We start from the raw sequence: 22,575 nt of genomic DNA, 5'->3' as shown, positions 1-22,575 counted from the left end.
GGTTGGTCAATGTGAAACCACAGAGCAGCATTTAATACCAGTAACCAATATATCAGAGTAACAGAAGTTTTTCCATCATGCTCAATAACCATGAAGGGTTTCTCATAGTGAGGTCAGAGTTCAAATATATGATTCAGTGCCTCTTCAGAGTGCTGTTGGATTGGATTAGTTCTGGTGTATCTTATGTATTGTCTTGTGCAACGTTGCCTAAATGTTAAAAGGCTGAAGGTGATAAGAATTAATAACCATTTCCAATTCATTAAGCTCTGATGCTAATCAAACTTTTATGTCTCCTCCCTCTATTCCATTGGCAAAGAGCAATAGAAAATATATTCAGTAGGTAGCAGGCTTCTCAGTTTTTAGCTGCAAGCTGCTGTCCCTAAAATAACAAACAGAGGCAGAAGATTAGATCTGCTTTTGCTAATTAATTCCATGAAGGCTGAATGTTGGCTGTTCTTTTTTGGCTGTTAATGTGCTCTCTGCAGCTGGTGTACATACAGTATGTATGCAGCCAAAGATTAATTGTTTCTGAGTGGAGACATCACTCTGTAACACTGAGTGAACTGTGTGTGTGCTGTAGCTCAGCAGGGACCAACAGATCCTGTTGAAAATTCTCATGTCACATTAAGTCCCAGTTGAACGTCAGCATTTTAGTCTGATCAACTAAATAGTTCTGAATCTTCAATATTTGGACAAGATATACAAGAATACAGATACAGACAGCTTTGAAATACATTTCTTAAACTCTTCTCATTTTCAGGTTGTGAACATCAACTAAGCAGGCTGCCACTTAACAACGAAAGGTGATTAGACATTACTGAGTTGAAGTTATTTCAGTTCTTTTCTTACTTGCAATTTCAATTTTATTCAACCAGTTTCAATGACCACACAGTAAAGCTAGTGGAACTGTTCAAAGGTAAACATAATAAGATTCAATGAGGGATTGGAAAGGATTTGGATTTGATTCTGGATCCAGATTCAATAGCATGCTATCAAACCCCATCCCAAACTAACACTATGTCTGATCAGTAAATTTTAAATTAATGGTCCAATTCACCATCAGCCTTAAATCCAATAGGTAAACAGTGCAGCAAAATTACTGGCAGATTGCTCTAGTTTTCCTTAATCAAAATTTAATTTCATTGTTGGCATAAAGGGATGCTATGTCAACTAGGCTAACTGTATTTCTCCATAATCCAAACTATATTTTCCAGTGGGAAGTTATTTTCCACAGCTCTGTTCCCTGTTGCTTCAGCAGGTCTGACACATGCCTGCACACACACATGCAAATTATAATTAGACCACTGACCGCTGCTTCCAGTCTTCAGTGGAGCACTCTCCTGAGAGAGGAATTAACTTAATTCACCCCCACAATGTGTAGCAAGAGTCCGTTTAAGTTTGTCAAGCACAGCCAAACAGAGTTTTGCCAAAGCCATATAGAATATGAGAGAAGAGGGAACTCACTGGAAATAAATTACTTATGTTGTTCTCACAATAGTTCTTTTCTAAACTCTGTTTGCTGATTTATTCATAAAGCCAAAATCCAACCATCTGGTTTTGTTTTGATGTAGTCTTAAAGACTATAATATCTAATACTCACTGGCCCTCAATCACTTGCTGAATTCATTACAATAAGAAGGTCCTGCTGATCCACTCAGAATCTCCGGCATTTACTCGCTGTCATGAGCGTCCTCCCAGTAGCCAAAACTCTTTCTACCATCACCGTGATTTACATGCTTACTGACACAGATGACAGTCAGTGACATGTTCGTAAATCAGCAATGACTAGGTCAATGCCAAACAGCCATGTGGATTTTGAGAGCTCCAAAAACATTTCTGAGTAAAAATATCACCAAATTCCAACTTCTAACTATGGCGCAGCAGAAATCCCTCAGTTGATCATTAGCTGTAAAGGTTTATCAGTACAAAGCATGACATACAGCAGTTCCCTGACGTAGTCCCATAAATACGTGATTTGTAGGATGAGATCATGATAAAAAAAAAGTCAAGACTCATAAAGTGAATGAAAACATGACAACCATGAGGTACTTGGCAATCATGCACTGATGTATTCATTACTGAAGGGATGCAAACAGACTGACTGATGTTGGCTGACTGAAAAAAAAAATTAATCAATAGATCATTCAATCAATCAATCAATCAATCAATCAATCAGTCAATCAATCATTATGATGTATGAGTGAAATTCTTGTGAGCAAGTTCTTTTGAAAGATCTTGTTCTCACATACGCAAAATACAAACACAATAAGCAGCTTCCTCCAGGACTGGAATGTGTTCCTCAAAGCCGATGTCACTTGAACCTCCACAGACTGCAGTCACGGGCTCGAAGGCACACACACAAATACATGTGCCTGCATACATCGAGAGAACGCATACATCACTAACTGTCACTGTCAGCTAACACAGATAAACACACAATAGCTGTGACAGACTATGAATGTCAGTAGAGGTCATTTTTTAATGAAGCATTAAGACACTTAACTAGATTCCCTGTGTGCTGTAGGTCTGTTGGGACGACCTGCTGCATACTATCTCAGTTTGTTGCAGTGGTGGAACTTATTCAAACAAAACAAGCGGGGCATTAAATAGATCCACTCACACAACAACAGAAGTCCTTGTCCACAAAAAATCAACACATATGGTTCTGATCATAGCATCTGAAGCCGACAGAGAGCAGAGGCTTAAGCTCTCTAACAAAAGGTCAGTGTCCTATTTTCGGACAGAGATACTGATCAGCTCACTGGCAACAAGGGGACTGTAACTAGTGTAAGATAAGTAGATTAAGAATTACTATTTGAACGGTAATGATATTGCACTTACCTATCAAAGCATTTTTTAAACAAACTGAAGTTTGCTTTCTCTGTTTGGAAAAATGTCAACTACTGTGTGAGTTATCTTTTTAAACCTGGAAAGGTAAAAATAAACATTGAAAACTGTGTGTAGGCATTTAAAAATCATTTAAATTTAAGATCTCAATCATTATCAATAGAAGAACGCAATCCAGGATCCAGGATAGAAAAGCAATATGATTAATTTTGTTTGTTAATAATATTGTCACAGTCTTGCTCTATGTCCCTTCCTCTAGCTGTATTCCCACTTCCCCAGGTCCCTTAGTTGCCATTCTTCACCGGTCCACCAGATTTCCTCAGATCTTTCTCCTTGCTTTACAGATCCTGCCATTCCCATCTGCCCTGCAATCACCTCATTCCCCTCACCTGAACTTCCCTGCCCATCTCCTCACCTGCACCTCATTCCCTCATCGGCCACTTGCTTCATCTACTGGCACAGTCTGTCTCATCGCTGAAACTCTGTGGATTTAATATAACTGCTGTTTGGACTGTTTTGATTTGCCACCCATGCCTGTGAGCTTTCGTATCTTCTCTTTTGACAATAAATTGTCCCTGCCTCTATAGTCGGTATTCGGGTCCTTCCCCTTCTGCCTAATACACACCACCACAAATGTACAACATGTTTTTGAAATGAGTAATAAGTAAAGAATGTTCCTTTCTTTGTAACAAACCCAATGCTGCTGTTGAGTTACATTTTATCAAGCTACTGAACTTAAATCGCTCCAGAAACCAAATTCCAGTGACCTTGTTTATCATCATTTCATCAATCTTGACACCTGGGGTGTCAGTATAAACTGCATTAATAGTGTTGTAAAAACACAAAACCACAGTGATGGGGCAAGACAGAGAAACAAGTCCTCCTCATCTTTAACTCTGTACCAGATATATATTTAGAGCTGTAGTGGCCTCTCTTTCACAGAATTGTCACCTGCCTTGTCATGAGCCTAAAGGCCAAAGGTTACATCGAACTCATGACAGATAGCTGTTAACATGTGTGACTAATGTCACATTGATAAGACATGTCAAGAGAACTCAGTTCAGTATAGCTGGAAGTTTATGAAACCTGAGTCACAGCGTATGCAGCAGTGAAGTCACAGAGCTGGAATCCAAGAAGTGAATTGCCCCGAAAGCTCACACAACACACAAATTAACACACACTATACTATGTTTCTAAACAAAGACAGACCATATTAAATTTAATTACAAATATAAACATGTACAGTGCTTTTTGTAATCAAGAGTCACTCCATCTAGAATTTCATGTCATCCCTCTGGCTACAACCATAAAAAAACTCAGGTGTTCCATAAAGTCCACTGTAACTACAGCCCTGCTTATTTGGGATGTCGAAGTTGCCAAACATGGAGGAATATGATGCAGACTAACAGAGACAGATTTCAAGCAACCGGCAGCAATGGGGGAGATTTTAAGCCATGCACGCTGATGTAATTTTTGATCTAGGGCCATTATTATGTCACTTGTTTGAGTTTTAATATTTCAGATGAGATAGTAACCATTTAAATTACCAATATGTGGTCAGTTTATTCAAATAATGCCTGTTTGGAAATTTGCTGCGACGTTTTCGGAGATGCAGTGTTTCCCAGAGGCTGAGAATTTACTTGTGGCAGTGAGTGGCGCAGCGAGTGACCGATTTACATGCAGAGACTCATGCAGTTTAATTTTCTGTAGCTACAATTCACAGATCTCCTCTAAACGCCTAACATGCAGACTATCTGCAGACATTACAATTTAACGATGTTCCCTTAATGCCTCACATGCAGGCTATCGGTAGACGCTAGCTAGGCGGCTGTGCACAGAGAAGCCTCTAGTCTCCACTCAGTTGCTGCAGCATGTAACTCAGACAGATTTTTTCTACCTGGGCCAGCCGCCTGAGTCGAGCCTATGTGTGGGAAACGCTGGAGCTGCTGACCAGGTGAGACCTGAACTGATCTGTGCAGCTCTTTGGCAATTTACCACTGACTCTAATGTCTCCATAGCATTTTGATATCTTGACAACACCATAGCACAGATTCACTAGACTGAGGGCAGACTGGACACTACAGTGACTCAATATAACCTCTTGATGCACAAAGTGGCATTACGAGACAGGACAGGCTGGGGCTAGTCTTACATAGAGCACCTTTAAAGGTGAAAACAGATCTTAAGATTTTTGAAAAGACAACATGCCCGACGTGTGACGACTGTCTTCATCAAAATACAGATTCTACAGTCTTGGGAAGAGCACAAATTGAATGACTCAATAAATTCACTCAATAAAAAACACATTGGATAACAGATGTTATGCAAGTCCGATATCACACAAGCACAAATTCTCACGTTTGACTCCACCAAAACGGAAATGGACATCCATCAAATACTGTTTACCTGGCTATCTGTCCACAAGTTGCAATATCATATATCTACTTGCATTTTGTAATCTCATTTTCTCAAACTATCGGTATGTATAACAACAATAACACAACAATTAATCTTTTCAGTGCCCCTTCACGCACTGTATATACGAAATCACTTTTTTATGTTTATGTTTCTCTAACTAAACTGTTAAAGAGGTGTTCTAAGTTTGTTTACTGCTCTGTGAACTTTCATGGCATTTAAGTTTAGAAAGAGAACTTTATCAAAAGAGCCACGACACCACTTAGAGTATAACTTAACTTAAACTATGTGCCAACTGACACACAGGGAAATAACTTTCTAAATTATGAATGCATGTACTGTATATAGGCTATGTATAATCAGAAAAATTAATATATGTATTAATATATGAAGGTTGTTACTGTAACACAAGAACTAGAAGAACATAAAATGTGTTGAATTATTAGGAGAAAGTTCCACATGAGGAAAAACATGTCAAGGATGTAAGGCGATATTTTTTCCAAACCACACTATGCCTGTCATTCACCTCCCACAGCGGTGGGCCCCCAGTCATATCCGAGCAGTGAGTGTGAGGAGCTGAGACCAATGCTGTATGTGTCTATAGATTCCTCAGAGCCTACCAGCTAGCTGTGACTTTTAACAGCCAACCCGTCCCTCTACACTCCCTTTGCCCCTGGTCGGTAAGGAGGACGACTGTATATGAGGAATTCCCTAAATCAAACAACCTACTGCAGAATTATTTGAAGTCATTCAAACTTTAAGTAAATTTAAAACCACCAGGAATCCCAACTTAGAACATTTAAGTATTGTAGCTTGAAGAATAACACAGCTGCCCTTATAGTACTCTATCATCTGGAGTACATTAAAGTCAATGGGAAACAGTTTTCTTGGCCAAAAAACAGGGATGAACCAGACTCAAACAAACAAATCATATTGTCCAGACCACATAGCTATATACATGCACACACACACACATACACACTCAAAAAAAACCTGTTGCAAGCTATGCTATTTTCATCTCATCTCATCTCCTCAACCCTCTAAGCCTCTTATCACTGCAATTTGCCATCTCTAAGAAGAGGCTTATTTCTTCAGTTACAATGATGATTTGACTGGGATCAAGACATAATTAACTCTAAAAATTCTGCTCTGTTAGCAGATTAAATCCACTCTAACAGGAATGAATTCTTCATAATTGAATTAATTCATGTTTGTATCAAGATTACCTTGGAGAGATGAGAATAGAGCATTGGTAACACCAATCACTGTGAAACTTTGATTCAATGAATCATGTGTGTAGCCTCTAACGATACAGGATTAATAGTGCCTGTCCTCCCTGATCACTGTTGGTAGATTTACAGGAATGTCTCCCTTCATTTACAGTAACAAATGCGAGAGCGCACCAATTTCTCTGGGTGAGAAATATCTCACTCAAACAGAAAAACTTATTTAAGCAACAGTGATGAAGAGAAGAGAAGAGAAGAGAAGAGAAGAGAAGAGAAGAGAAGAGAAGAGAAGAGAAGAAGTGTTGCTGTCGACATGTGTTGGTGTGTTGTCCAGATGTTCAAGTAAACAACAGTGATGACACAAGCAGTTGAACGAGGCCATATTGCCTGTGACCTGTAATAATTGATGAAAGGGATCCCCATAAACTGTCCTTCCACACAAATTACCAGTCCATAAACACATTCATGATGAAGTTATCTCATTATCTCTCTTATTCCTCTGTGGTTCAAATATAACTGAAAGGTTATACTGTAGCCATTTATAGTCTTCTGTGACCCCTCTTCCTTATATGTGCAACTATTTCTGCATGTGAGTGTGTTGAGGTGTGTGTATGTGATTGTGAGTCTCTGCGTGTGTGTGCGTGTGTGTGTGTGTGTGTGTGTGTGTGTGTGTGTGTGTGTGTGTGTGTGTGGATTAGTGTCCAAAGTGTGTGCATGTTTGTTGATGTTTGACGGTGTGGATGTGGGCTGTGGTGAGCCATGGTGACACACAGCATAGTATTTGGGAGGCCAAAACACACATGGTATGATTTAAAGACAGCTTAGGCTGCGGGGCACATGGATACTCTCTCATGAATACTGTTTACAAGTGAATGAATCAGAAATGTTGACAACGACAGTCACGATGAGTCATGCAAACAGTAAGGTGGGGATTAATCAGATGCTGGGACAGGTATAATTTATAGCTCTGGGAAACAGAGATCTATGTGAAGGTATAGTCAAGGTTTAAAGGTACACACACTCACTTGTGAACTGTGATGAGTTTCAAAACAACAGCATGAGGATGCTGAATGACCCTATAATAAGATGAGGGAGCGTACATTTAAATGTCCTATTCTTAAAGCTTCTAAATATGTGTATTGCTAAATATGCTGAGCATATAAAGGGAATTAAACAATCCAGTCAAAATTATTGGATTTAGAAAAAGACAAAAAACGGACCCAAACATGCCTGGAATGATGCTGGGTTCGTGACTTCACCGTGAGAAAAACAAAGCAAAACAAACTAATAAAAAGATTCAAGTGTCCCATGTGACGGGAGAGAAGACAGTAAAATACTTATTGAACTCATCTACAACACATTTGTCCTTGACCATCATGACTGGATGGTACTTTGATGTGAAACAAGGAGTTTCAACAGTGTTTGGGGAGCTGAGAGCACTTGCCATACTATGTCCAAATGCAATCTTGTACTATTTATTATTATGAAAGAGAGCCAAGATGAGCAAAAATGTCTAAATTATTCAGGAGCCATATATAATAAATCACATCAGGGAACCATTTAAATTCATTATCTAAATTATGGGCTTCAGTGTAAAACAGTTTGATGACCTACTTCTAAAACTTAATCACATATGTCAGATATTACTATCTTGGCTGCAATTAATATTTCCACTCTTGTCAACTGAAGAAGGCTTTTGTGTTTTTTTGGTGGCATTTAACAGTCTATCAAATGCGTGGTTTCCCAGCAGATTGCTTCCCTGAGTATTTCGTGGTCCAGGATTACATTTCAACAGATTACAAAGTGGGGCGGAGGAGACCAAAGTGAGCGCTCAACTACACAGGCGCTCACACAGACATGACTCCAGTCCCCCTGCGCCTCAGACGCACCGCACTCATCTGAAGACTCAATCTGGAGGACTACTGAAACTGAATGTGGACCTTTCCCACTTTCTTCCACTGGATTTTTTAATTCCTACAAGTGCAGCAATCCCGTTTGCTACAGCTGCCTAAGTGCGGTGAGGGAAATTGTAGATAGTTTCTTTCCAGGGGCAAAATTCATTGATGTATAGTTTAACATGTGGTATTTATATCATCTTTGCATAAGACTTTGCATTTTTCTCTAGTTGACTTTTTTTTTTATCCTATTCTAACTGCATGTGCACTCTTATCACACAAATTTCTTCTTTCTCCATAATGGCTATAGATAATTATCAATAAGAACAAGCAAGCGATAAGTAGTTAACAAGTGATGATGCAAAGTGAACTATTTATCTATCTGTTATCATTCATATTTGGGAAAAACGCTACAACACGCTGTGCTTCTCTCTCCAGGTGGGTTTCATTAATGGTTCAGAACAAAGTGTAGCCCCCCTCTTCCTGTGCACTATGAGTGTGTGTGCCTGCAGCGCTTCATACCTGCGGAGGTTGCTGCTGAGGACTCTGTTGTTCTTGGCTGCTGTGCTGCCAACGAGCGGCGACTGCCCCAAATCATGCGCCTGTTATGTTCCCACCGAAGTGCACTGCACCTTCAGATACCTGACCGCAATACCTGACCACATCCAGCCAGCTGTGGAAAGAATTAACCTCGGGTGAGCTCTCGCTTTCTTTCCATTTTTTTTTTTTAGCAGATTGGAGAACTGTAGCTACTCTGGGGATGAATAATTTTATTAAGTGATTGAATGCACAGGCGGTAAGAGTGCAAGAAACTAGCTAAGTTACTGCCTTTTCTGTTTAAAATAGCAAAATATACACATCCAGTAATGCTAAAATAAGTAACTGCTTAATATTAAAATGTTAAAAAATAAATAAATGGAAGTAATTTTTCATTCACTGACAATTAACAACGTAAACGCTAACTAATTTCGTAACTGTTAAATTAGCTTTTGATTTTTTAAGATTGGCAAGGCAGGCTAGCTTAGCTCTGGCCGAAATGGCTAACGTTAGGGTTAGCTAGTCACGTTAGCCAAGGTCAGCTTTAATAGCTAACAAGCCAACCTGCGAAAAAGCAACTTTTACAGCAACTACTAGCTAGCTCTTCACTTCTGGATTGACTCACTTCTGAAAACTGGTAGAGCAAAGTTTCACCTCTTGTCCATGAAGAGCAAAAGTCCCGCCCTGTTCGCCAGCTAGCTTCTCTTTTTTAAAAAAGGTTTTTGGTCTCCTCTTCTTGAGAGTGTGAATGTAGTTAGCCTACATACAGAAATTATGTGATACATAAAAAAGATGTGGTCTGACACGTTGGGCTGTCAAGATAAACAATTTGTTACATATAGCAGAGACAACACTAATGTGTGGGGTGATGGTGATGAAGATCAGTTTGCGGCATTGCAGCCTTACATTTGTGCCACTATTTAAAAACTGGTTGATTCTAAAAGCTTTTTGTCAGCCTATTTTGTTAAACACACGCACCTTATTAAATTTACTTCTCTTGGTGCAGTCAGTCCAGAATAGAAACTTTCCTATGGCAGATATTAATATATCATGGCAGGATAAGCACAGGTGTAATTACTAACATTAATTACATACAGTATTGGCTGTGTCAGTTCCAGGTCCTGTTATTATGTATGCTGGCACACTGGCATGACTACCCTTGATGGAACTGAGCCATCATTAATGATATTAGTTTCACCTGTGCTTTTCATTGTATGATAAGTCAAAATGTATGTTAGGCTATGTAAAATGTGTATTGATAACGCAAATTTCATACACTGGCTAAAGAATGTAAGACAGAAAATTGCATGGGCAGGGTTGCAAATATCAAGTTGACTATACTATACAATACTTTGTGTAGTCTACAAATAGTGCTTGTTTACCATCTCTTAGTTTTTATGCACTTTGTCATTTTACTAGTACATTAATTGTGGTGACCTTACATGATCTCAATGGGAAGATCAGCGGTTCGATCCCTGGCTCCTCCAGTGTATGAATATGTGTGCGAATGAGTGAATGTGGGCATGTAGTGTAAAAGCACTTTGAGTAGTCGGAAAACTAGAAAGACACAATATAAATGCAGCCCATTTACCATTTACTAATGTTGTAAAAGCATCTATTGTTTTTTTCAGTCTGTGCCAATTAAAAATACATATTTCACACCTTCCACCACATGTTATGTATATTCCACAAGTGTGTGGTGAAATAGAAGATTATCAGATTTACAGTTATAAAAAACAAAACATTTTTTATTAAGATACTGCTGTAGATACTACATATTTGGACAATAATAATATTGTTATTGTTTCATCCTTTGACACAACAAAGCAATTAAGATTTTCAAATTTATTGCTTAAATTGTATGTTGAAGTGAAGTACACCGCTGTGCTCGTTATGTCGATATTAATGAGACTGTTTTCATTGTTCATTAATTGCCATAGATAACATGGTAAACTGGCGACATTAAGTGAGAGTGATGATGAATAATTCCAAGCTGAAGTCTCTTTTTGATTTCTCTGTCTTTAGGTACAACAGCATAACTGTCTTGGGAGAAAACGATCTTTCAGGACTTGAGAACTTGGAGCTATTGATGCTGCATAGTAATACTATCCACAGTATTGAAGACAGAGCATTCCAAGACCTCAAGTCGTTACAGGTAAAATCATGTGTTTGTCAGTCTTGTTTGAAGTTCACTGGAATGGAAGAGATCATGAAATAGAATGCCTGAGTTATTGTGTTACTTTCATGGTCTTAAGTCAACATTACTTTTTGCCAAACATTTCTCAATCATGTTCTCACAGGTTCTGAAGATGTCCTATAATAAAGTAAAGGAAATCAACAAAGAGACATTCAAAGGCCTGGACAGTCTGCTGAGACTCCACATGGGCCACAACAACATTGAGTTCATCAGCCCAGAGGCTTTCTATGGCCTGACCAATCTACAGTTGGTCCATCTGGAGGGTAATCATCTCCAGCAGCTCCACCCAGACACATTCATTACACTGAGACACAGCCAGGTGTTCAAGGTTTCCTCAGTGAGAAACATCCACCTGTCAGACAACCTCCTCACCAGCTTGCCTGCAGATATTTTCTCAGGCTGCAGCCAGTTGGAAAACCTCTTCCTGCATGGTAACCCCTGGACTTGTGATTGCCGTATGAACTGGTTCCCAGTGTGGGCACAGAGAAACGCAGGTGAGGAGTAGAACTGTGTGTTAACTTTGGTGCAGTCTGAGTGCATGTTCACAAGGGAAGGTATTTACTAATGTTGAGCAACCTGTATCTTACATATGCGAAACATTTTCCTTTTTATCTTAATCTTTGTGGAACTGTGTTTGCTAGCAGCTTTAATAAGTCACATCTGGTAAAGTTTTTAACTGCATTTGCACTTTAATAGTTTATTCTGCACTTTTAAAGTGGTATGTATTTTCTGCTACAAACTGATAGTGTGTGGAACAGTATCCCAAGCAAGAAAAGCTATCTAAAGGAAACATATAAATCTTTGCAGAGACATCACTGGAGATAGAGATCATATCCTCTCTTCATCATGAGAGCTACAGAAAATTCTAAAGACACAGAAGACAAAAGTTATACCTTTTATTCGTGACTTGGCTGATGTAAAAGTCAACTCATAAATTACAAATCTGTAAAGTGATGATGATGATGATCTTTTATGGTTCATAAGTTTTTACTCATCAGTTTCAGCTTGGTTGGCCCATATTGTGGGAACTGTAAATGTTCTTTTACATGCAACCATCTTAATGCTACAACACTTGATTTAAATGTTTCCAGGTGTGCTGAAATGCAAGCGAGACAGGAGATATCCAAGAGGCCAGCTGTGTCCTGTTTGTGAAAATCCTACCTTTTACCATGACAGACCCCTGTCCCTTCTCCCTAGTGACTCCTTCACTTGTTCCAAACCCTGGATCCATCCCCATCTAAAGAAGAAAAACATCAGCTTGGACGAGGGGGACTTCACTCCAGTTTCCCCCAAGGACTTTATCGCCCCATTAGGCTCTATGCAAATGAACCTGGCTGACCAGTTTCACAATGATGCCAGCCTATCCTGCACTGTCCAGAGGCCATATGCTGTTGAGAACCTCACACTGACCTTGGAGGAGGAGGGAGGAAATAACATCACTGTGCTTACAGCTGGCATAACTACATATTTAGTCTGTAACATTGACTATGAACACATCCAGCGGTTGTGGCAGATCCTGGCCACCTACAGTGACTTTCCAATGAGACTGGAGAGAGGCTTAATGCTGGCCAGAAGCCCAGAAATGGTGTACAGGTACAGTCAGGAACCAAAGGAGGAAGAGGAGTTGGTTCACACAAACATTGAGGGTGAGATTAAAGCCTCTCCTGCATGGTTGATGCAGGGCGAGATTAACTTCCAGCTTGACCGCACTTCTACCACTTCCTCTACTCTGCACATTAAGTACCAGTCTGTGGTTAACCTACGTATGGAAAACACATCCCCTAAGAAGGACCGCTATTCCTGGACCATGATAAAGCGAGACAACAAAACCAAGACTGAGCACACAGTACTTACAGGTGGGAGTTAGAGATTAATAAACTAGTTGCCCATAATTAAACTCTGAGCTGATGCATAAAAACCTACTGAGCAATTCACATGATGAAACAGCCAGCACTGTAAAAAAAAAATCAATACTTCAACCATTGAACATGTTTTATATACTGTAGTTCCAGTAGATCTGACAGCAATACTTACTGCAATAAATATTGTTTTTTATTTTAACATAGGTGGTGTGGCACAGTTAAGCTGTCAAATCCAGGGTGAGCCAAAGCCTTTGTTGGAGTGGATTTTACCAGATGGAAGTAAGGTCAGAGCACCCTACACCAGTGAGGACAGAAGGATCATAATCACTGCTGAAGGGAAGCTCACTCTGCGGGGTGCAGATGCCTCCGACACAGGCCTCTACCGATGCATTGCCACAAACTACCTGGATGCAGATATTCTCACCTTTCGAGTGACAGTTCTGTCCCCTGATGTGGAAGAATTTGATGTCAATGGTGTCCAACTCTCACAGCCACTGGGTAAAAATCTGTTATTTGAGTGTGGTTCTTCAGGAAGTCCTAAGGCCTCGGTACAGTGGATCCTCCCTGACCACTCAATACTGGACAAGTCTCATGGAAACAGAAAGTTGTATGAGAATGGATCCCTACTGATTGAGGGTCTCACTGCGAGGGACCGAGGATTTTATAGGTGTTTGGTTGCTAATCACCTGGGAGTTGACCTGCTGGTGTCTCAGGTGACAGTAACTGGAGAAAGGACAGTCTTTGACAATGAGGGCTCCGGGATAGAAATGGAGGTCAAGATGGACCCCACCGTGACTGACAACACAGTCACCCTCAGTGAGACCCCGTCTTCCAGTTCCTTTGACGGAACTAGTCAGGAATCCAGGACCGTCACCTCAGATCGACCGTACCCCAGACTGAGGTTACGGGGCAAAGGAGGCCTAGGGGGTAGATTGGGACAGAGAAGGAGGGGTCCAGTCAGCAACAGACGCATGTGGAGCAGTAGGGTCTTTGATAAAGCACACAGGAAAGTGGACCCAGAGAAATTTGCTGAATTTATGAAAAAGGCTCAAGATGGATCAAGAATAAAGACAGAGAGAGAGAAGGTAAAAGATGTAGAGTCGCATACTGTTTTTTCTGGTGATGGTGAAATTGGCTCTGGTGAGGGTCATAGTAAAAACCATCTCAACATTCTACCAAGTATAGTCAAGCCAACTACAGATAACCCAGAAGAAGGTAGAATATTTGGGCAGGAGAACAGGCAGTCTGAAACAACCGAACAGACCAGTCAGGGTAGTATTGTAGCAACAACAGGGACACATCAGACAGTAACAGAAAATACAAACACATTAACAACAGAGTCATATATGCAGTCTGATGCTACACCAATCAGGTCCACATTCATGCACAATCCAACAGAAAGGAGTGAAAGTCAAAGAGATGCATTCACACCATATGACACAATTTCACACAACACAGGCATTTCTAGTTTTGATGAGACTACAGAGTTTTATGCCCTGGAAAGAACTACTAAGCCAGTCACTCTCCAAGTCACTGTGACAGACACTTCACAAGAAACTCAGCTCCTGTTTTCAGGAGAACAACCTGCAGAACCAGAGACATCCACTGGGGCGGCACTCTCATTTACCACAGACCCTTATGTCACTCCAATGAGGGATGGACCAGGCCCAGGGGAGATAGTCATCCACACAGATCCAGAAAGCCAGACTACATTCACAGCCGTCACCACTACAAAGAGACAGCAAGATGAGATCACATTCCACACTACCCAAACAATCAAATCCCCACGCCTTTCTGCTGGATCCACCATCATCTCCCGGCAGCAGATCCATATCATCCCAAACAAGAATGGCAGAAGAGGGGGCCGCAGGAGGACCTTCCAAGGCCGCAGGAGGATCATCAAACCCAACAGGATTACTGACATACAGTCATTCATCAATAAATTTAAACAGCCATCAGTGCACAAGGGTCAAGTGACGCAAGGGAATGCCACGGTGCCATATAGAATTGAACTGACCACAGGTAAGTAACCTTGTTCAGTAAGTAAAGCCATAGTTCAGTTTGTGCTTAATTTTTCTGGACATGCTTCTGACATTTCATGCATCTATTATAACTAATAGCACTATTAAAAAAAATATCTATTTACTTATCTATCCATTGTACATGAAACTTAGAGGCATTGTAATGTTTTGGGCTTTTTTTCAGACTGTGACTGTGATGAAGACAAAAAGAAGACAGAAACCACTGATCTGCAGGTGGTCACACCAACAGCTTCTTCTAGTTCATCTTTACACAGAACAGAGAGACCTGCCTCTACACAAAATACTGCAGCTTCACCCACAAACTATTTTATTCCTTCAAATGCCCCCTTCACACATACAGAGTCCAGGCCAGATGTTTCCAATGGCTACATAACCTCTGCTGATGCCCCTGAGTTTGACCCTACAATTGATCCATTTTTGACCACAAACAAAGAACTGTCAATCTCCACCACAACCACTACTACAACCACCTCTAAAGTTATTCGTGGGAGAATTCCATGGAACAGGCTGTTTGGAGGCAGACAAAGGGAAGAGATACTGGGCAGGTTAAGGAAGCCATTTATCAATCCCAAAACCTCAACTACAGCTGAAACTACAACAATGACCTCAACTACAGCCCCTGGTGCTATGCCCACCACCATTACAAACTCCCTGGCTGAACCTGAGACTCTGTCCCCATCCAGACACACAGAGAGCAAAGAGAGCTCATTAGATGATGACTATGGAAATGTATTCTCTGCAGAGTTTGAGCTAACAACAGTGGGACCCAGCATTCAACATCTAACTACTACTAACCCATCATATTACTCTAGGTCCTCCACCACTGCTGAAACACCACCTGAGTCACAGACTCTACCCTCCCCACCTACTGTCAAACCACCTTTAATGGAAAATCCTGATGAAGCGTTATCATCAGGGTCTGGTGGACAAGATCGGGTTTGGTGGACAAGAGGACGACAAGGACGGAGAAGGAGGCCCTTTAGGGGAAGGAGACCCTTAAAGAAACCTACAGTCTCTAAATTATACCCTACTACCACAACTGAGGCTTTAACCACAGAGGTAACAACTACTGAGATTACCATGGAAACTTCAGTGGAGACAACTATAGGACCTCGACAGACTGTTTCAGTCTCCAAGCCCCTGTACACGCCATCCAGGACAGCAGACAGAACCACGGTAACTGTTTCAGCTGAGGAAACATCAGAGCGGGAGACATACTCATACGAGGAAGTTGACTGGAACAGGTTCACATCTAGCAGTACACCAGTCTATACTACAACCAACACACCTTTTATCCCTTCCACCACATTCATGCCAACTACCTCAAAACGGCCATACACAACAGCTCAGAACAGAATCCACAGCCATATCAGACCACCAACACAGAAGAACAATGGTCCCACCACTCATATGACACCAATGAGTGGAATCAAACCTACTGTGCAAAGCAGTGCTGCCAGAGGAAGTGCAGATAAAGGCCTAAACTTTGACACAATGACCATATTTACAGCAGAGCAAGGATACACCAATACCCCAGCCCCATACAATAACAAGGATATACACAATGCCATCACCAGTGTTTATAATCATGCCACAGGCTATGAAACTACCGGGGCCAATATTGCTGGCTTTCAACCCACGACAATGGTCATGACAAGCAAACCTAAGATAGTTGGTGGCAATGCAGCAAGCTTTACCGTTTTGGCTGACTCAGATGCTTTCCTGCCATGTGAGGCTGTTGGAAACCCTCAGCCAACTATAACCTGGAAACGCCTCTCCTCAAGCACAGGTACAACAACTATTTCATTAATTGTAAACCATGGAGAAAAACAAAACAAAACATCTATAAAATTTCAGATGTAGTGCAAAAGTCTTTTAAAAGCCATGTGAAAACGGTATTCTCTATTTTCAGGTGCATTTGTAAGCAATATCTAGGAATGGCAATACTAAGTAAATTAAGTCAGAAAGTCAGTGAGGCAACTAATTCTTTATTTTGACAAAGGGTTTTTAATAACAGTAACAGCATACACATAAAAACAAATTAAAACAAATTAACAAAAAACAATACAAATGATAAGTAATAAGGCATATAAAATCATAACATTGAAGGAGGCGAGTTTTAATAAATAATCTAAAGTTACTTTTGGTTAGCCTACTTATTAAAAAGGTTCAGTTGCTTTGAATCTGTATTTGTGTGAGTGATGTATATTGTTTTTGGATGTTTTAAAGTTGTTTTTAGAAGTTGTCTCTCTCTCTCCCTCAGGAAGCACTGATACCATTAAAGGGAGGATGGGCAAGTTTGAGGTGTTGAGTAATGGCACGCTGTCCATCCAGAATGCCAACATTAAGGACCGTGGCCAGTACCTCTGTCTAGCTGAGAATGATCATGGATCAGATAAACTTGTTGTCACCCTCTCTGTGGTGGCCTATCCGTCACGCATTCTTGAGCCAAAAATACGTGAGATAAAGTCTCATGCAGGAAACACTGTGGAGATGAAATGTAAAGCAGAGGGTCGGCCCACACCTTTGATATCCTGGATTCTGGCAAACCGGACTCAAGTCAGGGGCCCAAACTCAGAGAAGGAAAGGGTATCAGTGACTGCTGAGGGGACTCTGGTCATTGAGCAGGTGTCTGTTTATGACAGAGGTCATTACAAATGCATTGCCAGTAATCCAGCTGGAGCTGATACTGCTACAGTCCGACTACAGGTGGTGGCAGCTCCACCAGGCATCATGGAGGAAAAACGGCAGCAGGTGAAAGCTGGCGTAAGGCAAAACTTATGGCTGCCCTGCACCGGCCAAGGCAGCCCTCAGCCTACTATTCACTGGGTGCTCTATGATGGGTCAGTGGTCCGTTCCAACAGACCTGCCAGGGACACAAGGATATCAGTGTATGAGAATGGAACCCTCCACATGAAGGATGTGACTATAGCAGACAGCGGGAAATATGAATGCATTGCTACCAGCTCTACTGGTTCAGAGCGAAGGGTGGTGACTCTGACAGTAGAGAGACAAGAATCTGCACCTCAAATAGTGGAGACATCCCAGCGCGTGACCGAGTTATTCTTTGGGGACCAGCTGACACTGAATTGTTCAGCTACAGGAGACCCTAAACCCATAATTATCTGGAGGCTGCCCTCTAAAGCTGTGGTGGACCAGTGGCACAGGTAAAAATGCCTTCATCACTGGCAGTAATGCACAGAATAATATTTACAGCAAACATACTAGTAAAAGCTGGAACAAACAGTGAACATGTTGGACAAAACATAAAACATTTCTTGATAGTTTTAAGGCTGTGCAGGTCTTACAAAAAGACTCACAGAGGAGAGGAATTCTTCACTTCAGGATTTAGTAACAAGTCTCCTTTCATGGACCAAGTCTAGGGATTTGCAAGTCTAGCTTTGATTGGAAACGGCCACACTTGAACAAAAACCAAATTTTTGAGTAACAGTTGAGCTCTTCAGCACAGCTTGAGGATATATAGTAATGATAAAACAAGAAACACCTCAAGGAGTTACTGTATTATATGTATTGGTGAAATACTTATGTTTTCATTTTAACATCTTGGTCTCAAGTTTGGTTTCCTGCATTGACCCTTTGAGCTATCCCCTTAAACTACAAAATAATGGAGTCTTGGATTTTGGTCTTATGAAAATTAAACACTGTGAGGATATAATTGTGGTTATTCTAATTAATAACATTATATTTATTAACATCAGCCTGTTCAGAGTTATAAGCAGTTTTTTAATATCTCATTATTATCATCATATCTCATTACGTTATGATATGATGCCTTTGGGGGGAAATAGTGCTGTTGACCTAAGATATACTGCAGTCAAAAGACAAGCCGTATTTATACTGAAACTTTGACAACTTGCTACAAACAGCTTAAGTTCCATTTCAATAAATACTGTATATTTTGTATGTTCTTCACTGCTTTCTCTTGAGTAGAGAAAAATAGCAGGCTGTACAGATCATGTTTTAGTCAAACACAAGTATAGAGACATAGGAATATTGTTTTACAGTATAGAGTTTACAGAATTTATATGGCCTTGTGTTTGCACTTATCAGGCTTTATTCTGTCCTCATACTAATGCTAAGTTACTCTCATTTTCATGTCATATATTTCTCCAGGATGGGCAGCAGAATCCAGGTCTTGGATAATGGTACATTAATTATTAACACTGTGATTGATAAAGATGCTGGAGACTATCTCTGTGTGGCACGAAATAAGATTGGTGATGACCTCCAACTCATGAGGGTCAGGGTATCAATGAAGCCAGCCAAGATAGAGCCTAAGCTCTATGGCAAAAAGCAGGTGCCCTATGGTAATGACTTGAAGGTTGACTGTAAAGCCTCTGGGGCTCCAAAGCCAGAGATCTCCTGGGGTCTTCCAGACGGTACAGTGGTCAACAGTGCTCTGCAGGCTGATGCCAGCAGTGGACAAGGACGAGCACGGCGCTACACTCTGTTTGACAATGGAACGCTCTACCTAAACCAGGTATGCTATAGTATCAAAAATCATATAACATATAAACACATTTTATAAGGTTTTATATTTACGTCATCTTTCTCCAGGTTGGTATGTCAGAGGAAGGGGACTACACCTGCTATGCTGAGAACCAAGTGGGAAAAGATGAAATGCATGTGCATATCACTGTGGTGACTGCTGCCCCAAGGATACGTCCACACAGCCAGACCTATGCCATGGTGAAGCCTGGAGGGAACATTCGCTTTGACTGCGAAGCAGTTGGAGAACCCAAACCCAAGATCCTGTGGATGTTGCCCACCAACGACGTAATTGCAGCATCTAATGAACGCTACCTAATGCATGTCAATGGCTCTTTGGATATCAGGGATGTGAAGCTAATCGATGCTGGGGAGTATGTTTGTATGGCTCGCAACCCTGCTGGAGAAAACAGAAAAGTCTACAAGCTTTATATAGATGGGAATCCACCAGTAATCAATGGCTACCAGCAGAACCGGACTGTAATCAAAGATGTCGCCCCTAAATTCTCCAGGAAATTTATAGACTGTAAAGCAGAGGGCAACCCAGCTCCTATTATTACTTGGATAATGCCTGATAACATCTTTCTGACAGCACCATACTTTGGCAGTAGGATTAACGTCCACCATAATGGGACATTAGAAATACGGAACGTGCGCCCAACTGATACGGCTGAATTCATTTGCATGGCTAGGAATGATGGAGGAGAGGCAGTAATGGTGGTGCAGCTAGAGGTGACCAGTATGCTCCGAAGGCCGATCTTTAAGAACCCCTTCAATGAACGTATTGTGTCTTGGATTGGGAAAACCACAGTTCTGAACTGTTCTGCTGATGGACAGCCAATGCCAGAAATCACCTGGACCCTGCCTAATGGAACACGATTTACTGGTGGTCCTGAAGGTGTCTCCCGCCACCACCTAGGCAACGATGGGACTTTAATCATCTACAACCCTCGCCAAGAAGATGCTGGGAAGTACCGCTGTGGTGCCAAGAACGTTATGGGTTACATAGAGAAGCTAATAGTTCTGGACGTTGGGCAGAAGCCTTACATCCTGACAAGGCCGAGGGGCATCATACGCAGTGTGTCTGGGGAACCTCTTTTCCTTCACTGTCTATCTGATGGGAGTCCCAGACCCAGGATCTACTGGACCATACCTGGGGGCCACACCCTTACTCGGCCGCAAGTCCTCGGACGCTACCGTTTGCTAGACAATGGTACACTGGTTGTTGGGGACACCACTGTCCACGACCAGGGGAATTACGTCTGCAGGGCTCGGAATGATGCTGGTGAAGCTGTGCTCACTGTGCCTGTTGTTGTCCTCGCCTACCCTCCACGGATCACGACAGGGCCACCTCCCAGTGTGAAGGCGGTGGCTGGGACATCTGTACAGCTCAACTGTGCCGCCATTGGGATCCCCAAGCCAGACATCACCTGGGAGCTGCCTGATCATTCATTTCTGTCAACAGCAGAACAGGGCAGGCCTATGGGTAGTGAACAGCTCCACCCTCAGGGCACACTTACTATCCAGACGCTCACGGCCTCAGACACTGGCTCATACAAGTGCCTGGCCAAGAATCACCTGGGTTCAGACTCAAAAGTCATATATATACATGTACTGTGAGAAAAAGTCATGACTGGAGGAGGCCAGTGGCATATCCGAATGTAAACATTAACAGACACACAGTCACTTGTGTCTGCGAGGTATAGTACATGCTTTCTCACATGTAAAATTGTGATCACAGCTTGTGGAATATTATTTAAAAAGTGACAAATGTGGATTAAAAAAAATTAACAGCACAAGAAGAGAAAGGAAACAGACGTTTTAAAAAGGGGATTTTTTTTTAAACTGGAAAATCCAGCCTGGGGCAAGAAAGTTGTTATTGTAACTTTGTAACTGGGGGTCTGGAAATTCATAGGTGGTTCTCATTTGGGGTGACTCTCATGGGAGCAAAAGGGCCAGGGCACAGTCAAATTTAAAGTGATTTCTCTGACTAGGCACTGCTGGCCACACATAGGGTTATTATTACAGCACACACAGACAGGGAGAAAAAAATGTGTAACAGATTGAAATAAAGAAAAAAGGCTCCCAGTGGGGTTTTAATTCCCTTTAGACATTTGCCAGAAGTTGCTGCTGTCATTACACGCTGCTTTGTCGTTTAACAGCAAAAGAAAACAACAACTGGCAGAATATATAATAAAATATCTTTCAAGAGCAATTTTTTGAATTTCACAGTGGAAGAAAATAGGTTTATTCAAAAAATATATGAGGCTTGTTTTACACTGGATACTTATCTGCTTGGACAGTACAATGCTTTCATATCAGAATTTCTTTATGATACTTTTCATATTTTTATAACAGTTTAAAGCAGATTCCTTGATGTCTATCACAGTGCAGTTAATTGGTAAAAACACACTAAATCTATTGTGTTGTACACAAGAATTTACAGTAATGTTATACATTATGTTAATCTGTAATAATACAGTATACGTACAGTATATCTTTTTTGTAGTATCTACTTTATCAAAGTATGGGAGAAAAATTAAAAAAGTAAATGTTTCATGTCTTTTTAATGTGTTTTTATCACACAATTTGCACAAATACATTTCAAATTTGAGATTTGCTATTAGATATTTTTATGTATTATATATGTGAAATCGTCCATTATTGTTGAAGGTACATATAGTAATAGGTTGTTATTACTATGAGTAATAGTAGAAATCTTCCAGACACATGATTTTAACTCCAGCTGTGAAAATAGTTCTTCACTTCAGTGCACAAGACCCACAGGGGAACCTTTGGTTTTTGTTTGTGATTGTGTGCTGATTTGACTGCCTTTCTGCAAGTTAAACTGAGAGATGAGGGAAGAGGTTGAGACAGGGAAGAGGAACAGAGACATATATTTTTAGAAAATTAATCTGATTTGATATAATCCTGTTTGCAAAGTTAATTTTCAAGAAAAAGAAAGAAATGGTTCACATGTAACACAAAATCTTAAATTTATAATGATGAATTAATTTTTTTGAGAGATGGTAAGATTGATATGCT

At 40.9% G+C, this 22,575-nt stretch overlaps 2 protein-coding genes across 2 annotated transcripts in view; one reads left to right on the top strand and one right to left on the bottom strand.

The window, feature by feature from the left end:
* aadac (arylacetamide deacetylase) overlaps positions 1 to 8,994 on the bottom strand; it is a 33,241-nt gene extending 24,247 nt beyond the window's left edge. The window contains exon 1 of the mRNA XM_067594917.1: positions 8,906 to 8,994. The gene's annotated coding sequence lies outside the window, so the exon portion shown is untranslated. The remainder of the gene's footprint in view (positions 1 to 8,905) is intronic.
* Positions 8,344 to 22,086, top strand: igsf10 (immunoglobulin superfamily, member 10). Its single transcript, XM_067594915.1, has 10 exons — positions 8,344 to 8,505; positions 8,822 to 9,078; positions 10,946 to 11,075; positions 11,221 to 11,611; positions 12,209 to 12,973; positions 13,184 to 15,001; positions 15,185 to 16,810; positions 17,285 to 18,188; positions 19,156 to 19,522; positions 19,600 to 22,086. The coding sequence occupies exons 2-10, from the start codon at positions 8,876 to 8,878 to the stop codon at positions 21,148 to 21,150; spliced, it is 7,755 nt and encodes a 2,584-aa protein (XP_067451016.1). The 5' UTR covers positions 8,344 to 8,505; positions 8,822 to 8,875; the 3' UTR covers positions 21,151 to 22,086.
* Positions 22,087 to 22,575: the final 489 nt, after the last annotated feature.

Source organism: Thunnus thynnus, chromosome 7, assembly GCF_963924715.1.
Source record: "Thunnus thynnus chromosome 7, fThuThy2.1, whole genome shotgun sequence".
In the NCBI taxonomy this organism is placed as follows: Eukaryota; Metazoa; Chordata; class Actinopteri; order Scombriformes; family Scombridae; genus Thunnus; species Thunnus thynnus.
This window is presented reverse-complemented; position numbering and strand designations above follow the sequence as displayed.

Bases quoted from the DNA above. Each gene is read 5' to 3' on its own strand.
- igsf10 (XM_067594915.1), top strand. From the start codon at position 8,876: ATGAGTGTGTGTGCCTGCAGCGCTTCATACCTGCGGAGGTTGCTGCTG. The intron at 15,002-15,184 runs GTAAGTAACCTT...GCTTTTTTTCAG, and splicing joins TAGAATTGAACTGACCACAG to ACTGTGACTGTGATGAAGAC. The intron at 19,523-19,599 runs GTATGCTATAGT...ATCTTTCTCCAG, and splicing joins GAACGCTCTACCTAAACCAG to GTTGGTATGTCAGAGGAAGG.